The sequence below is a fragment of the Microcebus murinus genome, chromosome 13 (genome assembly GCF_040939455.1).
Source record: "Microcebus murinus isolate Inina chromosome 13, M.murinus_Inina_mat1.0, whole genome shotgun sequence".
Lineage (NCBI taxonomy): Eukaryota > Metazoa > Chordata > Mammalia > Primates > Cheirogaleidae > Microcebus > Microcebus murinus.
Window position 1 is genome coordinate 67,236,178 of NC_134116.1, and position 26,003 is coordinate 67,262,180.

General features: G+C 41.2%; 1 protein-coding gene across 1 annotated transcript in view; it reads left to right on the forward strand.

The window, feature by feature from the left end:
* LHFPL6 (LHFPL tetraspan subfamily member 6) overlaps positions 1–25,158 on the forward strand; it is a 227,236-nt gene extending 202,078 nt beyond the window's left edge. Inside the window, exon 4 of the mRNA XM_012742679.3 lies at positions 24,007–25,158. Coding sequence (XP_012598133.1) covers positions 24,007–24,125 — 119 coding nt within the window. The 3' untranslated portion in view covers positions 24,126–25,158. The remainder of the gene's footprint in view (positions 1–24,006) is intronic.
* The last annotated feature ends 845 nt before the right edge of the window (positions 25,159–26,003 follow it).

A 26,003-nucleotide genomic window follows, 5' to 3' on the forward strand; every position in this document is an offset into this window, starting at 1 on the left:
ATTGGTTTAAGTTGCTCACTTAAACCCCTACGTTTCACATTAGATATTTTATTGTAAGAAGAAAAATTCTGAGGGATTTGGTCTAATGGCAGTATTAATACCTCCCAGATAATTATTTCTAAATTTCTGTAACTTCCATGAAAAAACTTTTTTGTTAGATACTGAGAAAAATGGACAGATGTGACACGATATCAGAGGTCTATTTATTTGAAAATGAAGCAAATTTCGATTGACATAATGGATGACAACCATCCTCCCTCCTTCCCTCGAAAATAATACTGGCTCTTTAGGTAGAGACAACTGTGTTCTAAATACCACCTAACTTGCATGGATAAAAAAATAATAAGAGATTTCCATTTGCCCATTCTCCTCTCCTCCTTCCTAAATCTGGATTAGTTTGTGATGGCCATAAACGTAGAGAAAGGGGAAAAAATGCTGAAATGCTGGCACAAAATTGACTGCCAACTTCTTTTTCTCTTTTTTTTTGGAAAGCAAACGATGTCCAGAGGAGATATTTTAATACAGTGTTTGGCATCTTTCTTGCCCTGGTGTTTGAGGCATTCTTGGCTGCTTAACTAACACAAGCCCCAACTTGATTAGAACCCTGTCGTCGCTGATCTGTTGTCATTGTGTGTTGCTGTATTAATTAGCAGATTATAATGAAACTCGGGTCCTGTTATTGCAGTTTTCATTACTGCACCCCAGTCCTTTGTATCTTCTCAGCATTGTGGGTTATAATTTTGAATGTCGAGCTAAAACTTAAAAAAACACTTGCCTCTTTACTAGTGGTAATAATTTCTTATGCTACTAAACTCACTAACACCATTTTGGCAATTTAAGACACTATGGTGTTTCCATTTCTGCTTTTTTGTTATAAAATTTGTCTTGGATTGAATGATGAGAAAAAAAAAACTGACATCATATACAGGTAAAATGAATTTTAGATCCCCTGAATAATTTGGGGGTGTTTATCAAGTTCTGCTTCTCCAGGTTACTATTATCTTTATGGACTTTGTCAATTTTTCTTTCAAAAGAATACCTAAAAAGAAACTGTGTGTGGCATAGAGAAACCAACCATTAGGCCCATCCCACCTAACTTCCTATGTTTTCTACCTTAAAAGAAATCATTACTACTTCCCAGAATACTGCTGAAGGCTGAACTTCAGGGAATTAGTGAAGTCATAAATTATGGAGTTAAATTGAGAAGGTACCTAGGACCGCGGGTGTGAGTCACAGCATGAGTTTGTGGGCATTTTCAATAAGGATGGGGGCACAATTTTAGTGGCATACTTGCTGCTTGCCTCTGCCACACCCTTCCTCTGCCACGTCTTAGAATCTGAGCTCATTTCTGCCTCTTCATCTTCCTCCCAAGAGTTGGGGAATGTTAGTGTTTTTAAAGCTCATGCCCTCCTTGCTGTAGAATTTGGGTCAATCATTTGGCATGCTGTTTTTGAAATGTTGTTACTCTCTCATTTAAAGCATCCTAAAAAGAAATAATTGCTTTTGTTTCTATGTGGATGATTATTTAAGGAGTGCATTCATTTCAGCTACTCAGCCAACAAATATTTATGAAGTGCATACAGTATGCCGGCTCCTGGGCCAGTTGTTGGGGATATGGCATCAGCAATGAATTAAAAAAAGACACTATTCACTGCCCTTTAGGAAACCTAAAACTAGCAAGGGAGGTGTATGTTAGAAAGAAAAAGTGTTGGGTGCTACAATGGGCATTGTTATTGACTTGCCAACATTATTCCACACTGGTTGGTGAGTCTAAGAACCACATAGTATTTTCAGTTTTGCAAGCTATCTGGTCTTGGTTGCAGCTACTCAACGCTGCAGTGGTAGTGTGAAAGATAATAGGTGGTCCCAATAAAACTTGTTATGAAAACAAGCAATGGGGCCATAGATTGGTGATCGCTGATCTCAGCCAAAGAATAACCCATGTATAGCAGAAATGGTTTCATGTCATATGTGCTCATTCATTGATCCCTGCAGCACCTTGGGCAGCTGGTCAGGTTCTAGGACAGTTAAGACTGCTCTGAGCAGCCCCATCCAATTATCCTAGCATGCTGTATGAATGCCACAGTTTTCATGTTGGGTGGCAGTTGGAAATACAGTGGCAAGTACTGTAAATCAATCTTGGCCACCCCAACCCTAACACTGGCATGGGATGGGAAGACGTAAGCCCATTTGTGCCAGTGAGACTAGAGGCTTCTGAGGAAGGAGCGATCCCATGTCTAAGGGAGAGGCAGCAGAAGCCATGCTCTCTGTCCTCTGGCAGCACCCCCTGACCAGGTGGAATGGCAGGAGCAAGCAATCTGCTGGGGTAGTGGTAGGCAAAGGAACCCAGCCTATGGGTCAGCCATCCCTGGTGCTGCCCTTCCCTGGGAACTTCCAACCTCACTGACACACAGCAATTCATTTCCTTATTGGCTCACATTTAAGAGCTGTTTTCTCTTACTTGCAACCAAAAGCACCCCGACTGGTATTTAGTTGCTAGTTCATGATTCAAGGGGACCTGACCTCACCTAGGGGCTTCCGAAGCAAGTATTACTTTTAGATGAGCTCAAAAGGCTGTATGGGATTTCAGTGGGTACAGATTGTGTTTCAGGGTGGCATGGAGGGGTGGGCTGCAGGGAGGGCCAGGAGAAGAGCCAGGGAGGATCCTGCTTTAAGTTCTGCTTCCCTGTTTAGACAGGTTTAATCCCAAATATCAGCTATGGCACAAAATAATACTTTATTTAGTTCAGGATGTAGGAAAAGCCTCCTAGGGTAAGAGCATTTAAACTGAGTTCAGAAATATAAGTAGTAGTTAGGCAAGAAGGGATTTCATAAAAAGCTCGTGTGATAGGAATCTAAAGAATGTCCTTTAAAAATATCTCCTTTCCTTAGAAAGGAGTACTGGAGAGAATTTATTTTTATGTGTCTTAAAAACAATTTTATAAGTCTATTGATTCTTTCTCAAGCATTTTTAAATTTCATTACGTGCAGAACCCTGAAGCAATTTTGCAAAAGTACTCCCGTTTACAAATCAAAGGTTGTTACTCTGTTTACTTTGGGAACACACTAATTTGTGAAGAAGCAAGGACACAGTGTGCATGCACACATTTTTAAAGCAGGGAAACTAGAGTCCACACGGGCTGCGTAATGAGTTTCTAAATTCTCCAAATAAAATTGTACAGCTTGCCTTGACTGTAGCTCTCAACCGTTAGCATTAGAATCAGTAGTCATCTTGTTGAGAATGTAGATTTTTTTTTCTCCACACCTGAGAATTATAATTCTCTCATTTGTGGTTTACACAGGTATCCCATGTGATTCAGGTGCAAGTTGTCGGTGATCATACTTTGAAAAAAAATTTCTCCAAGTTACATGGAAGATTATTATTATTTTTTTTTTTTTGGTAGAATTTAGTTTAACAAACATTCATTAAGTTTTATGTAGATTAGGATGCTTTAGGTTTTGGTTACAAAAATCTGGCTCAAACTGGCAAAACAAGACATTTAAGATCTCTTATTACAGCAAGGTGGGAGCTAAGGTGAGCTGCAGACTTGACTGACGAAGGGCTCAAAGGTGTCCAGGGCCCATGTTCAGGAAGAATCAACTGTGGATGAACTGTAACCATCCACCGTCTATCTGTAGGCTGGCTTCATCCCAGAGGCTAGTTCTCCCTATGGTCCTATGTGCACTTGGCACTTGCAGCTCTAAGCATCCTTGTTCATGTCAAAAGGAGTGAAGGAACTTCTCCCAAGTAATGGGCTCGAAGTCTCGCTCCCCACTCTAATTGGGCCAACTTTGTTGTGTGTGATTCTTAAAGGGATAACTGCCGCCAGGGCATGCCATGTGCTAATTGGCTTCTGACGGTCCAGCTTGGATGCACTTACAGTTTTATGAAACTGGATTATTCCAAGAAGGAGTGGGATTTGTAAGGGAAAGATGAGGCTAATAGGAAAAGAAGCATCTCAGTGTGTCTTTCTTTAGTCTGACTTCAGTGCCCTGGGATTCTTCCAGCAATGTAGGCCTGTGGTTGTGGGCATAGTAAGGGTTTATGCTGTGCAACTGTGATCAATGGTGATTTTATTTATTACTTTTATTTAAGAGAACCATACAGTGTAAGTGATAAGAATACGTAGTGTGGCACAGCATCTGGTGCAAAGTAAAATAAAAGACCAGTGGATGTTTGCAGTTGGACAGGGCCATTTTTAATTTAATTTGCTGATCAATCTTTATTCTTCATTTTATATTCCATAACAGTAAGTTTGGGTTTACACATTAAGCATAAGGTCTTTATAATCAGGTCGTCCAATTGATTTAATTCATGCCTCAGAGATACTTTCATCCACCAAAGACTTTTCTAATTATATCCTTGTGATCAAAAGTAGTGTTTCAATTAATTTGTCTTACTAATTTGCCAAGTAAATTTGAGTAATTATTGCTTTCATTTTGCTCTTTAATTTGATTAAGAGGCCATCATGCTTCTTGTTCTTGAAATTATGCTGTTGGCTTCTCAAGAACACTACCATAAACTCAAAACTCAGAGCCTCTGGGTGTTGGAAAAGATAAGAGCCTGTTTCTTCCAATTTTCAGTCCAGGGAAGAAATCTCCTCTATTCTCATCTGAACAATGACCATCCCACATGTCTTTGGACACTTCTCCTTTAGCTCATTGACTTCTGACTTAGGCTTTCTTCTCTCCCAAATCTAATCAGACTTGAGAAAACACAATTAGTAAGTTATGGGGAGGTCAGCTGAGTAAAAATGGGAACAAAAACAGATTTTTTTTTTTTTTTTTTTAGATTTTATGCTCTTTTCAGCCTTGGTGCTTCTCAAGCAGGAGAACCTACTGTTGGCCTCCCTGACATTTAATATGACAAGCATCACTTTGGCTAGAAACTAGAAGGCTCCCATGACTCACATGGACTTTTGAGGCTGCTTCATGCTCAGGCTGGCCAGGCAGCTGAGGCTCTGCCTGATGGCTACAGGCATCAGAGTTGGGTGCCAGAGTGGGACTCACCCATTGCAAGAAGCAGACATCTGCAAAGAACAGCATAAACTGTCTCACTCAGTTCAGGAAGAGACCCCTAACACTTGATGCATCAGTCATTGCTTAAAGTAAATTGATTATTCCATTATGAGATTGCTATTTGGGAGGCTGGTTTACAATAAGATACTGAATATGCCTTGAGATTTAGCCAAATTTAAGGTATTTCAAGCAGCAATGGTGTCCCACATTCCATATGGCTATTAACTGGACCTTTTCCAAACTTTCAACACTTGAGTGCAAGTCACTGGGGGTCATTTAGAAGGTCGTGCAGCGTGAGCCTGAATTTCCTCCCCCAGAGCTCAGCACAGGAGAACGACAGGGGAAAACCAGGCAGCTGCTGCAAGTTCAGCCAAGACCCAAATTGGGTAGGAACCCACAGGGCACTCAGGAACTTGGCTCCAAATGATGCTGGGAAACTTCCATCAGCCGAGGAAGCTCAACTTGGCCCGCGATGACATGTCTGAGCAAAGTGTTCAGGTACCTCCAAGGCAAAACACAATAAGCTTTTCTGGTCACTCCACCTTCTCAGGGACCTCTTTCTATGAGATGGTTTTCTCCATTCATTTTAGAAAGTGGGGAGAATGCCACATTCATTTCAGAGGCATCATTCAACCTGCCCAATCCAGTGGGTTCCATGACAACAAAATTAGAGCATGAACATTTCCACTGTAAGTTATAACTGAGTAAACACCTCTAGCCCTGCTTTAGGAGAAAGTCCCCCTTTCTATGCAATCATAGATCCAATTCTCTCTGCTTCCCTAAACACATCTTTGCAGGTTCCCGATGAACTAGTGGGACAGGATTTTTGCAACTTCAGTGCCTAGCTTGGTGTTTGGTATTAAACAGATTCATCTACTTATTCAGCAGATATTTATTAAGCACATTTTATGTGCCACACACATAAAATTATGAATAAGGCAGACATGGTCTCTACCTGCATGTCATATATTTGCCATTTATTAATGATTAAAATAAGGAAAGGAGAATGAGAGGAAGGAAGGAGGGAAGGAAGGAAGAAAAGAAGTAAAAACCCCTACTGTGAATTTTTGATCACTAAAAAGGCAGCTGCCATAATGTTTATGTATATATTTGGCCACTGCTACCCTTCCTTGTAAGAATTGTGACATCACTCTCTAAAGGACTAATGGCTTAATCCTCTACAGAAAAAAAAATCAATGTCAAAATTGTAGCTTAAAGAACCATATATTCTGATAGGTAAAAAAAGAAATTGCTCTGAATGCTTTTTTTCCCCAAGTCCTTTTTGGTTTGCTGTTGCTGTGAAGGCTCATCCTCACTCTTGCAATAATGCCCTTTTAAAGCTTCATTCAGTGGCTTGCAGCGATTTATAACAGAGAAACTCAGCAATTGCAGAAAAAAAAGGAAATGCCTTAGAAAACCTGTGGGAATAAGATTTCTTGAGATATGGCCCTAAAACTATTGGGGAGAATATGCTAGTCTGTCTTTTAAAGACTCTTCTTCATATCTTTTTCATTGTTGTCCTTTTATTAGGAAAAAATGATGTACCTGAGTGGTATGCCTTTTTAAATACAGCATAGAGCACTTAAGGAAATTTGGGAAATTGAACTGTTTCATTCTAATTTTGTGTGTGTGTGTGTGTGTGTGTGTGTATGATGTGCTCTCAACTATTTCCTAGTGTGTTCCACTTGCATATTAATCTGGGGCTAGAAAAGCACTAATTTGAAATTTAAGGGTTTTTGAGGATATTTTTGATGTGTCGGATCATGTCACAGGAATGAACTTTGTTCAATTGACTGCATTGATGATGTATATTAGAAAGAAAGGGCAATTAAAACAAATTGGCTATCTGAACATCCTCTTGAATAAATTTGTGGATTTTATCAAGATTTCCTGGTAGGTAAGGTTTGGGGTTAATGTATCTGCCCCTCCTTCCCCAGCTGTCTCCTTTTGATGATGTGATACGACTTTGCCCTGGGGAAGTCCCCCACCTGCTCTCTGCCCTCAAAGAGATTATAGTTGAGAAGACTCACAGATTTATCTGATCAAATGTCCATTCAGAATAACACCAAGGAAAGACCTTTCGCTGATGTTGCTGGGATATTTATCTATATGAACATTAGAGAAAGTTTTTCAAATCTTTAAATTATGGTCTTAATTGCCTAGAAAATAATCTGCCCAGAATTGAGAATTTGTACTGGTGTGCTAACTCACCCATTGGTGACCTTACTGTGTATTTTTACCTTCATTCTATAATAAAAGATAGAAAGTAGCCCCATCCTACTAATAGGTCTTCTCCTGTTTGGTAAAGGCTGTTTGTTATCATATTGATGAGTAACTCATCAAAAGAGTTTTGGGGATAAAACTAAAAATAGAAGAAAGTGATCAAAGGACTGATCTGACTTCCAATCTGATTTTTAACATGGTAGAATATTGACAAAAATGAAGGAATATAGAAAAATTCTAGAGAAAAACTCACCAACTGAGCAGTTGGGGAGGGTGACTTTCATTTATTAGATCCTTTCAGAAAGTACCATATGAATGAATTATTCCGTATTAATGTATTTTCACTTTAAAGTGATAGTTAATGGAAGAAAACATGAACTGGATTTGAATCTCAATTTCCTCCACTTACAACTGTTTGGTTCTGGGCAAGCTATTTGAGCTCTCAGAATTTCAGTTCTCTCTCTCAAAAGGGATGATAATACCTACTTCTCTGGTAACTGTTAAAAAGATTAAGTATGATAGTATAAGTTGTTTTGCACATGGAAGACATGCAACAAATATTAGTCCTTCCATTCTGCTTTAATTACCAACATAGTTCCTATTTTAATCATGTTGAAATATTTTGAGAATGTGTTATATACTTCCCCATCCTTTCAGCCAGAACATATAAAACATAAACAATCTTTATTTTATCATTAGTGGTTATATTGTCATCTAGGGTCATTCCTAAGAGTGGTGTACATTTGTGGAGTGTTGTTGCTCTTTTACAAAATAACCAGACTGAAAGAATTTTTAAGTTCTTTCTGGTTTTGTTGTTGTTGTTGTTGTTTTGTAATAGTTTTATGTCACACTTATTGATTATTCATTGCAGTCATTAATTATGCCTTTCCTTATTCTTTCACCTCTAATTTGTGTCCTTTCTACTTATCATAAATAATTTGAGGATCATGCTTTAAAGAAACATTGTTCAGTTCTCTGTTTCTGTGGATTTTGTATCTTCGAAGCATTGATTTTTGTATGCTCTGACCAACATTTTTTAAACTCCTGATTGGGGGTCATGCTTTGGATAGCTGAAGATGTCAGTTACATGATATCTGGCTAAATAAGCCACTTTGAGTTAGCAACTGGATATTTTGATGAGACTGATAAATATAAGTGCTGTGGTAGCCCTTGATCCACACACTGATTGTAACTTGAGATCTCCAGACCATGTCCAGTAGTCCATTAGGTCAATAGTCCATCAGTAGGCTTCAGAGAATGTGTGAACCTACTGAAATGCTGTGCAATTTTTATAGGATTATGCACATATACTTTTTTCCAAAGAGACTATTCATAGTTTTTTGTTATTATTCAAATGGTTTTCTGACATCTGAAGATTTAGAACCTCTGGTAAACATTTGGAAGTCTGACATTGGAAAGCTCAGAGATCTGAACTCTAGACTTAACCTCCTAACAGTCTTCAAATCTCCCCAGAAAGCCATTGAACCCTGTTGATTTTATTTTACCATCTATGAAAGTGTTTGTCAGAGGGATGTTATAGGGAAAATCATCTTTACTTACAATAACCATTATGCAAATAAATTCTCCCATATACCAGTCCTAATTTGAAATCATGAAAATGTACCTTGAACCTTCCTAGTAAATTGAACATGCTTCCACTTAGGATCATAACCAGTGTCATTAGTGCACTGCTGGAAACAGTTCTCCATGGATCTCATGTTTTAGCACATCTTGTGAGCGGATATATTCCGGAATATCTTTTCAAAGGTGTTTATATAGTAAACAGTCTTGGAAGCAGAGCAGAGGACAATATTGTTTACTGTCCAATATAATAAAAATAATAATTGGGCAAATTATTATAGTCCGTTATAAAACATTCAGTTCCCTTAGGTTGGGGTTCCTCAACTGTGCACAAACTCACTGGGTTTGCTGCATCCACTGAGCTGCTCTACATCAGCCCCCATTGGAGGTGGGAGACAAGAAGAATGGTGTAAACGTGATGCTCAGGCAGCTCATTGTGCCGTAACACAGTCTTTTGTCTCTGACCCAGGGGTCTCCTGTCTTTTGCCAGCATCCGTGAAATTGTGGCAATCTAATTTGTTAGCTTGCAGAGTAAAATCTCAGGCCTTTTATAGTTCTTGACAATACTGTTACAATGCCTATAATTCCTTTTAAAATACTTTAGCATAGACAGTGATATATATGTATTATTTAGAGGAAACCACAACTCCAGAGCATACTCCAAAGTAGATACTCGAGGATGCTACTACAAATGCTTCTGTTACCCGTATCTTGACCAACACCAGAAGCTTTGCCAATTAGTACAGCAGTTGTCAGAAATGGAATTTTATTGGTGGAATTAGTGTCTTATTAGTGAGCATGATGAATGCTAAAAATGGACTTTTGTTGGTGAAATTCAAGATATTTAAGACTGTGGATTGGCTAAAATAATTAGAGACACATCCTATGGTTGCATGAAAGGATTTAAATACCCATCCAGCCATGGAGGCATTACTCTGTCTGAATGATATGCAAAATATTTAACAACCAATATGTCATAGACTCTGACCAATTGGAACTAAAACAAGTGCTGGCCACAGCGCTGAACAGGCTTCCACGGGGACATTCGCTCTTTGGTTTCTGGGACAGGGGGATAAGATTCTCTAGAGCTCGTAGGGGAAGAAAAGAACAATGGGATATTTGGAGAGCTTGGAGCAGTGACTATTTACCTACCAGGGCAGAGGTATGTATTGTAGTATTTTGACAGCAGCTTTACTGATGCTTGGCTGTGCCCTCGCCACTCTTAGGAATGCCATCCAATGCTTTAGGCATCCTTAAAAGGTTCTGTTTCACATCTTCTGTTGGGAGGATTTCTGGTTGTTTATTACCAAAAGGAACAGAATCTTTCCCTGGAACCTTGCTGTATCTGCCTCCAGTGGTTCTTTTGTGCAAGTTGGTAGTCCAAATACCTACAAAGATAAAGAGCTAGGATTTAACTAGCTTCCGGGACAGGTTGATGAGCTGACTTTTGCCTGCTTTTTGGTGGCTGCTTGTTTATTAAGCATCTGTATCTGCAGCTGGATTTGGTCTGAGACCTGCTTTCATTATAACTTGGAAACAAGGTTGTAGAATAGTAGCTACCTGTCACCATCCCTCACACTCTTTCAGCCACTACTGTAATTTACCAAAAAGAGTCTCAAGGCTGTTCTTGACCAAATTGAATTAGGTCTGTTCCCCAGAGCTACCTTACAAGCAAGGAGGATCATCAAGGAGAACCTCTTAGAGTGACGGCAGCTAACCAACATCAAAGCAGGGCCTGCTGCAGCACAGTGCTGTTCAGCTGGATGCCTGGAGAGTATATTCAGAGGCTGCTCAATGGCCAGTGGAGGTGTGACTGGGGATAGTAGATATGGACGGGGAAAGTAAATGCAATGGCATTAGGATGGAATGCAGCACCTCTTCACGTGGTTTGCTGGAAAATTCTCTGCAGGCGCTGACCACACTGACAGCAGCATTTAGAGACAGACGTGGTCTTTTCACACGCTCTTTTGGGCCATCCTTGAGTCCTGGGTTTCAGGTAGTGCCAGCCTTTATAAATAGCAGCCACAGACGGAAACTAAAGGATAATCTTTATCACCACACACTGAACAAAGCCCCACTGGTTATCTTAGCCACCTCCACCTGGAGACCGGATTCTGTGTCAGTTCACAGTGTGAACACAAAGGCCACCACTATGCATTCTCTAGATAGAGCCAAGCCTTTGTCTTATCATCCTAACAGTGCATTATCTCTAGTGAAACTTTCAGGACAGATTCCGTGCTAAGGGGCAAGGATTAATAGCAACTGGACTGGCAGATTCTCAGTGGGCCAGCCAAGACAAAGGATGGGCCGTTTTTTATGTGTAAATGGTGCAAATGTGTATATTAAGGAAACTACCTACTGGGTCGCGGAACAGAGGACCGTTTGATTGGTGTGATCGTGAGAATTCGGAAGCCACTCAACTCACACTGCTTTTCCCACACTTCAAGTGAAATTTAATTATGTTTCTGGAGGATCCAGGGTATTTTTGTTTCTTTTGCCATCCCTTATCATTGAAGATACGCTCAAAGCACCCTTATCATGCTTTTCATGGTCATGGGATTCTCACTGGGATTTCAAGATGGAATGATGGAGGGTCTTGATTCAGTGTGGATTTTAGGAGGGAGAACCTTACATGGATCTGACATGAGGGAAACACAGTTAGGTTTGGTGTGGTATGAAAGGGAGACCCACAGGAGCCTAGATATGAGAGGAAGTGAAAGGAGTTTGTTCCTGTGTAGCCACACCCAACAACATCACGTGGATATCCAGGTTTTAGATCTACCAGGGCCAGTTTCTGTAATTGGCCCACATCTGGTCTTTTCCCTGCCCACATAACCCTGCTTCTTTTGATATTGGTAGCTTTTCTACTAGTAATTTGCTTATATCAATACGATGTACAGTCATGCACTGCATAACAGTGGATCGGTCAGCAGTAGACAACATATACAGCATTGGTCCCGTAAGACTGTATTAAAGCTATGTAATGGAGTAGGCTATGTCATCTAGTTTTGCGTGAATACACTATGATGTTTGCACAATGACAGAATAGCTTAAGGACGCATTTCTCAGAACGTGTCCTTGTCGTTAAGTGATGCATGGCTGTGCGTATGTCCAAATGTCCTGGTTTGTTGGTGGTAAAGGTAGTTGGTTTATTCTTTTTCTCAAAAATTTATACTTCTTTTGTTCTGGGCATGTGAAATTGACTTTGAAAGGGCAGGCAGGTACTTATATGGCATGTGCACTAATTTCCCAAATGGTCAGGACTAGATTTTTAGAGAAGGATAAGCCAGTGCCACCAGCCTGCTGCTTTGGACCAGGAGCCAGGGAATTACAAATGATAAACAAAGAAGAGGACTCAGCTACTGAAAAGAACACATTTGGGAAACCAGGGGGAGTCTCTTCAGTATCCAGGGCAGCGGCGTCCTCATCGGGAAAATGCAGGAGATGGCCTAGATCAGGCAAACTATGGGCCGGATTTGGTCTACATATTTTCGTAAGTCTTAATTGTATGGAACAGAGCCGTGCTGGTTTGTTAATTCAAGGACTGTTGCTTTTGAACTAAAATATTTACTATCTAGCCCTTTTCAGAATCAGGTTGCCAACCTTCGACCTAGGTAATCCTTTTTCCAGGGTCACTCTGGCTCCAGAATCTGCGATGCTGTGATGATGCTCTGGGTGCCAGAGGTGACCGAATGATAAAAAGCCTAAAGGACGCAGAAATGGAGGCGCGATGCCCTGGTTCTTGACACGACTTGGATTTAAAAGAGCCTCTGTGCTGTTCGGGTTTAATCCCTTTGCTGTAATCCCCGACCCCCATCCCTCCTGCCTTCCTGCCTTGCCTGCAGCGCTCACAGCTGGAGCTGTCTGGGGACGACTTTGATTGCATGTAACAATCCTGTGGTCTTTCTCTTTGGAGCACAGGCTCTGCTTGTGTCAAATCTTTCAAATGTATGAGCTGGAAAAAATCCCTTTCCTTCAGCGGGAAATACTGTTTCCCACATGGAATATATAACCGCTCCGACTTGCCAGGCCGGGGAAATTGTGTTAGGGAAAGTGGCCCTCTGTGGCCCTCTGGTCCTCTGGCTGCCTCGGCCTGGAGAAGAGGGATGGACCTTCTCTTCCCTCCCACCCGGGCACACGTGTCCTGCACGCTCATCCACCTCATGTGTCGTTTCACGGCGAGATTGTATGATTCTTGCTAGAATGTCATCTTCATTTGAGTGAGTTAATTTGCAGGCTCTTCGTGGATTGGCTGTGATTGGCAGGAATGGGAAGAGGTTTTGTGGCAGACAGGACGTGGCCAGAGGGCAGGTACCTCCTTGCTGTGCTGCGCTTAACACAGCGACACTTGCAAATGGGGGCGGGGCCAGAGGGTAAATGATTATTTTCATGAGGAAAATGACAGAATACAAACGGCCATTATGCGGTTTTTCATTTCACCTGCCATAGGAGCAGCATGTGTATTGATACTTTTGCTCCCTATGCTTACAAGCATAAAGTCCCTCGCTGAGTTGTTTATAAACATATACACACATATTTAACTTTTTATTTGTTTGTTTAATTTTGATTTTCAAATGATTTCAGATATATGGAAAAGTTGCAAAACAATACAAAGAATTCTTATATACCCTTGACCCAGATGCCCATCGTGTTAGATTTGGTCACATGTGTGTCATCGTTCTCTGCCTCCCTCCCACCCCACTCTCACCCTCGGAGCCACGGCTTTCCAACCCTCCATACTTAAATGAATAATTCCTAAAGATGACAATCTCTTACCTAGCAGTGCAATTTCCAAAATTAGGTAATTAACATTGATATAGTATTATTATCTAACCTGCAAGCCTTATACAGATACATTTCAAATACAGAATTGTTAATAAAAGAAATGGAAATTATTTTCTTCCTGCTGGGTATTATGTGTTGTGGACTCTCTTTATGCTTTATGATTTTTTGCTTGCAGAATATGATTAAGTGCAAAGCAGTATTTAAAATCTCCAGATACGCTGGGCTTACAGCTATAATCCTAGCATTTTGGGAGGCCAAGATAGGAGGATTGCTTGAAACCAGGAGTTCCAGACTAGCCTGGGTGACATGGCAAGACTCTGTCCCTACAAAAAAAATTTTAAAAAATTTATCTAGGCGTAGTAGCATGTACCTGTAGTCCCAGCTACTTGGGAGGCTGAAGCAGGAGGATTGCTTGAGCCCAGCACTTCAAGATTATGGTAAGTGATGATTGCACCTCTGCACTTCAGCCTGGGTAACAGAGCGAGACCCTATCTCTTAAAAAAACAAAACAAAACAAAAGGCAGAAGCTCAAAATTAAAAAAAAAAAGGAAAAGAAAAGAAAATGCTTGCTTTTTAAACCTAAGCTGTGTTAGAAATTAAGATTTCAGGAGAGTATTAATAATAATAGTAATAGTAATAACAATGCTAAATAACAATGTCTTTCCTCCCCTGGTATATGAGTTGGGCTCAGTGTTGCTGACCCTTACGTCAAGTCCAGCTACCGGTCCTTTCACGAATTTGAGCAGCTGTGCAAGTGTGAGATTGCAGATAGATTCTTTCCAGTAAATTCCTGTGTTGGTGATGACTAGCACCATTTCTTTGGGGGACAATAACTGGTACTCATAAACAGGCAAAACTCTTGTCTTTCCCTTTTCTCCTTAGTCCTTCACCTCAAAGGTGGAGCTAAAACATTTCTCTGGGCTCAAGAGAGGCACAACAGAACAAATTAAAATTATGGCTCTTTAGCAAAATTTCTGTGGGAACCCTGAGGGGACACTTATATACCATTGACTATCATAGAATTATTTGTAATTCAGAAAGTTTTTTCCCCCTTAAAATCCAAGGTTCATAGAACATATATTCATATGTACTCATAGTGCTTGAACAGCCAGTCCTTGTCCCTACCAAACTCTTCCGGACAACCCTCCATTTACCCCTTCCACTCTAACCACAGAATGAATTCACCTCCACTGGTTAAACTTTGCAAGGCTGATATATATTTTCTCATCGAAATTCACCCCTAACATGTCTCCTTAAACATGGCGCTGTTATGAGCTCTTTGCAGGTACACAGCTTGTCTTCTCCAGAGTGTAAATCCGGACACCCCGTGACGGGTGTGGTTATGGACAATACTTGTTAATGCCATGGTTTGAGCGTGTCAGTCCTCACCAATAGAGACGCCTACGTTTCTATTCTGACTCTCAGTGTTCTGCTTAGCTCTGTGGCGGAAGTAGGGCAAACAAATAAGGGGAGGGACATCTTTTCAAATATACCTTGCTGCCTCTTTTGGTTGAAGTTGCTCCAGTGCTCCAAGCTGAAACATCATACACTGAGGAATATACATTTTGGAAAAAGGTGTCATCCAATTTCGAAGGAAGTGGGAATCTTACCGTTCAGTTCGCTAAACCTCAGATAAAGGGGCAGGACAGGTAGAAAGAGCCTCATAGGTTAGAGTCACATTGGAGCTGAGAACTGCAGTTCTTAGGAGAAATGCTGAGCCTCACCTCTGTGTGCCGCTGTGATAAGTTAGGAGACATCAAGACGGCCAATGGGACATTTTGTAAATAGATTCAGTCGTGGGATTTGGGGAGTTCTACCATCATTCATAGCTCCTTACGACCTATTCTTTTGGAGGATCCAGTAGGGTAAGGGGGTGTGTGCACCATTTCCATTATTTGCATGTAGACAGCACCCTCTGGGAACATAACTAAGGAGTGCATAGAACACAATATCAACGGCCTTGGAGTTGTGTGCAGGTCAACCCTGACCATCAATGTGCATTTATACTTCCAGGAAAAACCACACATGAAGAAACAAGAAAAGGAGCTTATGAAAAGTATAAAAAGAGCCACACCTCCTTTCTTCTCTCAGCTTTTTTACTTCTATGTTTTCTGCCCACTAACCAAGCTCGGGTGTTCTTCTCTCCTCTTTATAGGCACATGAGATATGGTTTTTCCTACTTGTCCATTAACAATTTGATTTAAAGCCTTTTTGGTTTAGGTCAAAGGTTCAATACTTGTTTCTTTCTTACTAGTGATATTAATACCTTTGTTCAGTGATTTCACAAAGGAGCAAATGGAATTGGTCCCATGACAGATTATTTTTGTTCTTTATTTTAATGCGCATGCAAACAAGATGGGCAGAATATGAAGAGATATGAAGGAATTTATGCAAAAGGAGAAAGACCTATCAAACCTTTGTCCATGGCATTTAAAAATACGAAAGTTCTTTCTCTTTCATTGATCCTTCTGCCTTCTTGCATTTATTATTCATACAACAACAAGGATAAAATATCCCTGCTTCTTCTCTGCCCAAACTTTGCATTTAAATATAAACATGTCAAAAATTTCAAAACATTGCAGATGAAGGATATTCTGCCTTGATAAAGGAAGTTGTGGCTTAACATTTCCCAACTCAGGCACTGTGGCTCCGAGGCATGCTGGGAGCTCAGCAGTGACCTTGTGGGGAAAGAGAAGTAAGCTGGGAACCCATGAAGCTCAAGTTCAAGTTTCAGAGCACGGGAAGGCCCAGCAAACATGAAGGTTTTGTGATAGAAGGCAGGCAGTCAGAGAGCAGGAACTGCCAGGGCTACAGTGTTCCGTGCTGTGCTTTATGGAGCAACCCTGTACACAGGGGAGGACACTACAGCAGAGCCTCTGGGAGAAAGTCAGGATGACATGGTGGCTCCGGCCAAGCTGCTGACGGTTCACAGGCAGACAGCAGCCCTGGAGGGGAACAGGAGTGTCCCCAGGAGCTGAAGCCCTTCATCAGCGGCGGCTCCAATAGGGTCAGCTCAAAACCACTCAGCATGGGGATACATCGAGAGCCAGGTTCTCATGTTGGGAGCATCAGTTATCTGATTTCCTGAAGACAGCTTATTTTAGACCCCACCTCTCCACATCCTCTAGAGGAGAGGGGTTGCCAAAAGTGCCAAGTTCGGTTTCATTGCTCAGGAATCGGGGTTATCAAGCCTGCGCAAGATGCAGACCTTTAATAACTAGAACCGTGCAAGGTGGACGTGGGTATGTAGAGTCTTCTAAGAATAATGGCGACATTGAAGGGGTAAGATAAATATATTTTACACATATATTTTTTGGCACGTGAGTGCTCACAAAGACAAGTTCTATAGAACAAATGAAAAAATGCATTCGATTTAGATGTTCCTTATACATTATCTTAACACAAGAGAAAGTTCTGAAACCACTTTGACCCAAGTTCAGGCTCAAGCTTTATCATTTATTTGAGACATTGGGCAAGTTACTTATCTTTCATATAACTCAATTTCTGCATCATTAAAGTGAAGATGATGCTGAGAAAATATAAACAAATAGAGGATTATAGACAAAAATGATTAAATGAAATGCCACTTCTTAACTATTTAGTGCTTCACTCACAGTCTATTCATGACAGCTGTTATATAACTATTAATTTTGGGTTTCTGTTTGGCACAAGAATAGTGTCCAATATCCATTCATGCCACAAGTGTGCGTCCCTTGTCTGCTGTGGTCCAGTCATCGTACTGAGCAGCAGAATACCCCAGTAGAACAGGCAGAAGCAGACACGCATGGTGGGCTCCAAAATGTTAATTGAACAAATTAACAAAAAGGCAGAGGTTAAACAGCATTGTCCTTAACAGATGGAAAGATCACCGGAATCCCATTGCCACATGTGGTAAGGCTGACTCCTTTGTACTGCTTCCCTTGTTCCCGTTACTTCCAAAAGCTGCACTAAATACTAATTTGAGCCACCCTACACAGCCAGCCACACCTCTCCCCGCCCCTGTCCCCACTCTGGGGCCGCCCTGGAATGCTGCCACGCCACAGAGTCTTTTTCTATCTTCTATCCTCTTGGCAGGTGGCTGTGGTATGCCGCTTTCTGTCCCATTAACCTCTATTTTATCTGTCAAGAATAGTATTCCCCATTGTTGAAAGCAGCAATTTGCCAACCAAGCAAGCTTGGAGTCCTGTTTGATGGAGCATTACAGAGAGCAATAGGGAAAGTTTAAACAGATTTGCTTCTCTAATTTCCTGAAAGGATCACAGACAAAACTTGCCCTGTGGTAAAATGCTTTCCGTTTGCATTATAATAACAAGCATTTATTGCCATGACAGGGGAAAAGAGAGGCGATGGAAGAATGACCCCATATTTCCTGGTTTCATTTAGTTCCATGACTACTCCTGGCAAGTACTCAGAAAGAATTTTTCTTTCAGTGACTGTAAAACATGGCGCTAATTTCTTATTATTGGGCACATGGGTTTTAACAATGGAATCATATTCAGAGAAAAAAATCTACTTTCCCCTTTTCCTTGGAGAAGTTCAAGGTATGTGGCTGGTAAATCCTTAATCTCTCACAGAACTCTTGATGTTTTGCTTTCACATTTATCGTTTTATGGGGGAAAAATCCGTCTTATATCTGGTTTATTTCATTGAACTGAATTTCTACACAACGTGTATAGTATCCAAGGGATGTCTCAAAATAATGCAACTGATGTGAGCAATACTCAATAGAGAGAAAGCTTGGTGAGACCAAGGACTCTGCATCATTCGCTGCTGTGTCTCCAGCTCCTCATTACAAAACGGATAGTAGGTGCTTAAGATTTATTTGTGAATGTTAAATACCTCATATTCCCATCCAACAGTACAAATGAAAATTCTAAAGAGGAAATTTTTAGGCTTCAAGCTCTCAAATTCTGGGGATGGCCATACCCATTCCATCTTTCACTTTATACCAAAAATAGCATCCATCTCGTACTGGAGAAATACTCTAGCAATATGTCTACATTGCTCGATTACCTTTCCCACCTCCTTCATCCAAACACACTGTTGCCTGGCCTCCCATGTTCATGCTTGACTCACTCCTGCACATCTGAGGGTTTCAGTTTCGATTTCACTTCTAACTTAAGGGTCCCTTTCACTGACCTGACCACACTATGTAGGTTCCTTGGGAATTGCTGCCTTAGCATCCTGGATTTTTTCATCAAAGCAAACACACGTCACTGTGATCATTATATAATTCTCTGAGTATTGCTCAGTGCTGATTTCCTTGGCTAGACAATAAGCTTGTTGGTAGCAGGGACTCTACCTGTCTTATTCCCAAATAAGTCCCTAGGCCCCAGTGATTCATAGTCAGAGCGGAGACTCAATAAATTTTTGTTGAATCAATGAATAAATGGAAGGAGGAAAGAAGGGATGGACGGAACGGAGAGGGAAGAAGGAAGGGAAGGAGGGAATCAAGAAGTGGGGTTGGATGGCTTAGTGTTTCTTCAGATTTGCTTAATTCCTAGTGACACATCTTGCTTCTAATAGACTGGTCCTGACAATTTCTTGTTTCCTCATATGTGTGTGTGTGTGTGTGTGTGTGTATGTTTCTGTTTGTGATTTTGTATATTTTTGAGGCTAGTTTCATGGGCTGTCTATACTTCCATATAATCCAAAATACTAGAAGGAATCCATATTAAATAACTTTTTATTTAATAATTATTTTATAAATTAGTAAATGAAAATCTTTATGTCTGAAATGGAGGAATATTTTTCTTTTAACTCACATTGAACGTTAGTTTTTTATTTTGGACCTTAACCATTTGCTGAATTTTAACAAAATGTGTGCATTATACACATGGACTTGCATACATGTGTAATCAGTGGCCATATTTTCTTGCATCCTCAAACATTTTATCCTATCACGATATACTCTTTAAAAACCCTTATTTAATTTTCTCCCAGTTTTCATCTGATAGACAACTGGTCTGATGAGTTGATTACATGTTTTATGATGAATAAGTCCAGAAACATAACAATTGTAATTACGATGACATGCTGAATAAAGGAAGGAGTTGGGTTTGCCCCAGGCGGATGGTAGTGCAGGGGAGCATGGCAAGCTGTGCTGAAGGCTCTTCTCTGGGCCTTGATGTGGCAGGAAATGTCAGGGCTTGGGTGCATGGTGGGATGGTTTAGCCTCTGACAACGGAAGCAACTTCACAGACCCTTTGATAAAGAAAAGCAAGAAAGGCTTTGCTTATTCACTCCTGTCTTAGATCTGGTTCCCAGAGCAGATTCTGAGAGGAGGGTTTGTGTTCAGGTGATTAAGGACATGAGCCAAGGACAAAGCAGTAAGGAGGTGGGGAAGCCAAGGGGTGAGGCGTGAACACCAAGCAAGGGTGCAATGAGGGGTGAGGGCTCAGCCTCAGCCTGAACTCACAGGGTTTCTGGAACATTCGTCACAAAGCAGAGTTTGCCCCACCTGGAGGCAGGAGAGCCAGGTGTGCAGCCTCCTGCACAAGTTCATCACTGCAGGTGGCACCAGGGACAGCTCAGCTGTCAGAGAGCCAGGGCGAAGTGGCTGCAACCCTCATGGGTCCTCAGAAGAGGGTCGCAAGTATATGCTATTAGGAGCAAAGTAGAAACAGAAGCTAGAAGCTGGCGAGTGAGAGTCCACACCCGGCAAAGGGGTGCAGAGGAATCGGGTGGAACATCTGCATCATCGGCTGTGGCTCCCCTGCCATTTAAACACCCCTGAAGTTCAAACTTCTGCTATTTTATTGACTTCTCTGCAGGAAAAAAAAAATGATATCCTCTCTTTCTTTGTCCTCTGATAGTCAACCTTTAGTAGCTCCTTTTTTCATCTTTATTTAATACATGTGGCTGCTGTCACATATACTATTCTCCAATAATTAGCCCCAGCAGCTACTTTTTCTTGAGTCATTAATAAAGAATTATACACTCTGCTTTTCATGTTAGGTCACGGAACTATATGGAGGTCAATACCTTGTTAATAATGAACGATTGATTGTATTCAGTGATATCCGTCCTGTGCTGAGCAGATAAACCACAGATTTTGCTGACTCTTTGAAAGGTTCTAAACCACTGGCCATCTCTTAGCTACCTATTAATTCTCCCTCCCAGATTTATTTAATCCAGTGAAAGAATAATTCAAAATGGACATCATTCTCAAGACTCACAGCCACATTAGGCCATCGTTGTCAGCAACTCTGGTCCATGAAGGGGACGCGGTTACCTGTGAAAAATGCTTATTCTGTCTCTTGGTATTAATAGGGATCGTTGTGCCGGGGAGACCTGCCTCAACGTGGAGGTGTGATCTTTCAGCATCTGTCATCCTGTTACATTTAAGACACTCCCTGTGAGGCTGGATATACATACCTGGTTGGTTTGGGAACTTCTCTCCAAAAGTTCAGTGCCAAAGCAGGACCAGAGTCACTCTTAAAATAAAACCCCAGGTTTACTCTCTTTCTCAGCAGCTGGCTGGATGCCTGCTTTGCTTCCTTCCTTTCTGTTTTTATTTTACCTTTTCATTCAGCCATTATTTACTGAGTGCCTACTAGGGGCCAGGCGCTGTTGTAGGAATACAGCAGGGACAAAATACACAAAGTCTCCCCTTATTGAATCTTTCGTTCTAGTAGTAGATACACACACACACACACACACACACACACACACACACACACACCTATGCGCGCACGTGCACAAGAGACCATGGAAAGTGCTGTGAGGGTAGTAAAGTGAGGTACAGGACGGGGTGACTCTGATGAGGCAGGCAGGGCTGGGTGGTGTCTTTACAGAGTTGCCATCTGAGAAGGAGCCAGTTCTCTAATGATCGAGAATTAGACTTTGCTGGGTGAAAGGAGTGATGAGTGTGAAGCTTCATGCCAGCAACAAGCTCAGTGTGCTCCAGAAAAGGTGGCCAGTCTGGCCAGAGAGAAGACAAATGGAGAGTGGGCATGAGCTCTGAGAGGTCAGCGGGCATCGGATCATCTAAGGCCTCCTAGGCCATAAGAAGGACATAGACCTTTGAGAATTCATGAGAGGGTTGTAAGTAAGAGCATGACTTGATCTGATTGGTTTTTAAAAAGTTAGGTGCCTGCTTTGCTGCTGGTGAGGATGTAGGTAGAAGCAGAGAGATAGGACAGCAATGACAGCAGGTGAGACTGCCTGGGGGGACTGTGGGCATTTGAGAAGGGGACGTGCCCGTGGTAGATTTTGGGGGCAGTGACAAAGAACTTGCCACTTATTACTGGGAAGTCCTTGAGCAAGTCATTGAACTTTCCTCGGCCTCAGTCTTCTCATCTGAAAGATGAGGATGATACCCATATACCTACTCTAGTGTGTTCTTATGAGGATTAAATGCATTAATATTTAATTACTATTTACTCCTTGTAAAGCTCTTATAACACGTTTGAGCAAATAGTAGTCAATACATATTTATTATTTTTTAAATTGTAACTATTGGATGTGCAAAGGGAGGAATCATGGACGACACCTAGACTGGGACTCAACCACACAGGTTGTTGTCTGTGTGCACAGGTGATGCCCCGAGTACTTTGAAGATGTGGAGGCTCTCGATCTAAATTTGCTGCTGTTGATTCATGGTGACCACAGCCCTTAGCTCATGTAGCTCTGTCTCTCCTCTCCCTTTTATATGTACATAGGGTACAAGCTAACTACCACTCCAGGAAACTTCCAGAAAAAGCATGAAGCTGAATTGCATGTTACACCTAACAGTCTTTGTATCTTTCAATAGAGAAGTTATTAATTTTTCCCAAATGGACAAGGTGACAATGACTGCATTCCATAGCGAGCAAGACTGAGCAAAACTATCCCCAAAGGTCGAGGGAGCTGAGAGGCCAAAGGAAGAGCCTGACAAATCCAGTTTCTCAGAGAGAAACATTTAATAGGGACTTACGAAGAGAAGCCACGTCTGGAATGGCCAGGAGATTGTGGATACCTGCACCCGCCCTCCAGAATGTGTTCTTTATAAAAGCAAGCTTTTAGGGCAAAGACATGTGCAGTCGGTCACGTTTCAGGCTTTCTTGCGAAATCATCACCACTGGAGAAGTTAGATAAACATCTTTATAAAGGATTATCTATGCTGTAGGCATTGTTTCTTCGTGAGGTGTTATCTCAGCTACAGGAACACCTTGCTATGCAGGAGTCAAACATGGGTCATCACGGTGGTTTTGCTTCAAGATGGCATCACTCTTGCCATGCAGCAGGCTGTTTTCCTACAGACTGACTGAAAAAGGGGATATGGTTTTTAATCTAAAGTTTATATGTTCAATGACTGTGAAATTCAGGTGTCTTGGTGTCTGTGTTTGTGTCTAATGTAATGTGTAAACAAGAACAAAAGGGAGGAAAATGGTTGTTGTGGAGTATAGTCCGATTAGATGGTAAGACCAATGAAAAGAAAAATTAAAATTGGATCAGAAAAAAACAATGTCAAGGGAAAGATATCACAGGTCTTCTGTGGTGCACACAAAAAGAATAACTTGGATGCCATAAAAAATAAAAAGTTAATGAACGCAGAAACCCGTTCCATTAGCCCAAATAGGATATTTTGGGTCAATGACTTCTTATTCTTGGAATCTGGAACCCAGGTCTGAGTCCTAGCTCAGATTATTACTAATTAGAAGCATGTAATTTCTCTTTTAAATTCCAGCTTTCTTTGTCAACCATGCTGAGCTAGTGTTCTACCTCACAATGTTGTTAGAAAAACCAACAAAGACAATATATAAAAATAGAAATCTACTAATCATATGTTCAGTATTGTGAGTATGTTATTACTATAAATACTAATCCAACTCTGAGAAATCAGGACCCATTTGGACCCTTGTCATTATGTTTTCACTTAAATGACACTTTAACTTCAAGGTGGGTGAGTGTTGACCCCAGGAGACTCTGGGAGTTTTTGTCCCTGGTTCAGACCATAGAGTCATAAATAGCAGTGTTCACTTTAGCATTAACCATCATCCTTCAGATGGGTTACCTCCCTAGAGCAGCCCTTTTGCAGAAAGATTATATCTATATTTTGATTTTTTTCCCTTAAAGTACTCTATCATGCATGTGAGTTTGGGTGATTTAGAATTAACGCCTTCTCTCCCATTCTGGTTGTTGCAATTTCTCCCTTTGTTCAGCCTGGGGTGTGGAGGGGACTAGGCTTCTCTCTGTTTAGCCAGCGTGAGGGACAGCCCTTGAGATCCTTCAGAAATGCACACGACCGTTCTTGCTTTCCCCACTCTCAAGATAACTCTCAGCACATGTTCCATTTGAGTGAGGAGGCCATGTTCCTAGTGGGTATTTCAGGATACACACACCCTGGAAAGAAATAACAAAGCCTCCTGCAAATTTATCCTAACTATGTTGCTTTCTTTCTCTTTTTGTCCCTAGGTAAGTGTGAAATCGGCTGGGCCTACTACTGCACAGGAGCAGGGGCCGCGGCTGCCATGCTGCTGTGCACGTGGCTGGCTTGCTTTTCCGGCAAGAAACAGAAGCACTACCCGTACTGAGACGCAGCCCCCAAAAGCAGACAAAGGAGAAGATGGGCCAAAGTGGCTTGAAAGGGGCCGAAGCATCCAGCTACTTTCAAAAGGTGGAATAGTGGTTCTAATCCAATGCAACGCTAATGAAATGAAACCCAGTAAAACCAAGAACATTATATAGGAAGGAAGGGGGGCTTGGGAGATTTGTGAAAAGAAACGGAAAGTATGGAATGACAGAGGAAAAAATGGACCAAAGGCTAAAAAATATTTCAGGGTGTTGGGTGTTTCTATTCCACAGAGTATTGTTAACGTTTAACAAACACACACACACAGCAAATCTATATATGCAAACAAGAGTTTTGTTTGTGTTTTCGGCATTTTTTTCTTTTTAAGGTGAGGACTCAGAAAATCAAAAGGGCTAGTAGAAACAGTGTTATGTTGGGAAGCAGGGCACCCTGCAGATGTTCCCCATAGGTCATGGCACTCCTGAAAGCACACAAGCACGCGCAGACACACGCATCCACACACGCGCCCACGCACAAACATGTGGATTGTCGCACAGACCGTACAGGAGGTTTGGTGGTGCCATTACTCCTCTGTATTCTTTTTAATATACATTTAAAGTACAGTATTATCACTTTATAAAGCATACATTAAGCTTAATAAATGGACCAATAAGCCACTCTATCAGTATTTTGTATGTCCTGCATAAACTCCTTACACCCCCAATGCGTTTTCAGTGTTTACGCGGACCTTTAGAGCTAAGCCTTCGTATTTCAATGGTATTCGAAGATATGCAATATTTCTCTGAGTAGCTTCCGCTATGATATTCTTATGAAGTAAGAAGGACAACTTTCTGTCCACTGTAAGGAGAGAATTCAGCTGCAGACATGAGAGCGATAAGGAACATTTTCCAGGCATTGGATCTTGTTTTCTTTTGTCCATTATTGTTCTGTGCTGTACCACGTTGATTTCAATATTCATTTTGTAAAAAACTACAAAGTGCTATTTTGTTTGTATTTGGAAAGCTCTGTGAATAAATTTCTCTCTTTGATCAATAGCGAGATGAGTCATGGCGTGTTAACTCAGTTATCGAGTTTGCCTCTTTAATTTCTTAAATATAGCCTTTTCGTTACAATGGTCCTGTAGATTCTCCTTTTCTTTTTTAAAGCCTCTCATTAATTCCCTCGCTAATGACCCAGCTAGGCATAGTTTTAGGCACACAGTGTATTAAAGGCAAATAAGACATAGTTTCTGCTTTCAAATTAAATGCTTTGCAGCCAGAATTCCAACTTCTTGTTTATTGCATTTCAATATGACCGAATTCTTATGAGAGAAAAATTTCAGGACTGTTTGGTGTTAAGTCTGGGAATATGGGCAATAGTCAGACATGATGTAGGGCAACAAGAGCCAGATCATGGCTCAGGAGGTGTCTGGACTGCTAGTTTCCAGGATGATGACAGTGTTGTCACAGCTGCCAGTGATGTGCTGTTACTCCACCTTCTTCTGTAATCTGTGCCAGGGACAGTTTTACACCACGCCCCTTCAGGGATGTTGGCCATTGAAGAGAGGTTATCTCACACCCCCTAGCCCAGCAGAAAGCCTTGACTAAAGAGAAAAGTTGGAACCATTGCATGCCCCCTTAACAGAACCAGCTCTTACAGACACAAAGTTTGCATACTGGATAATGGATGCATTATTTTATTAAGCAAGCCTGACTTATTGTAGTAGCAAATCCTTAAAATTTCAGCTTCAGTTAGGTTCTAAATTATGTGCTTTTCATATTTGGAAATCGAACATTCCGGCTATTTATACATGTAACTATATTTTCCATACTCTGTATACATATTTATCAATTTAACTTGAATATCTGAATATCACACCTGCTTCTGGTCCTTTCAATCC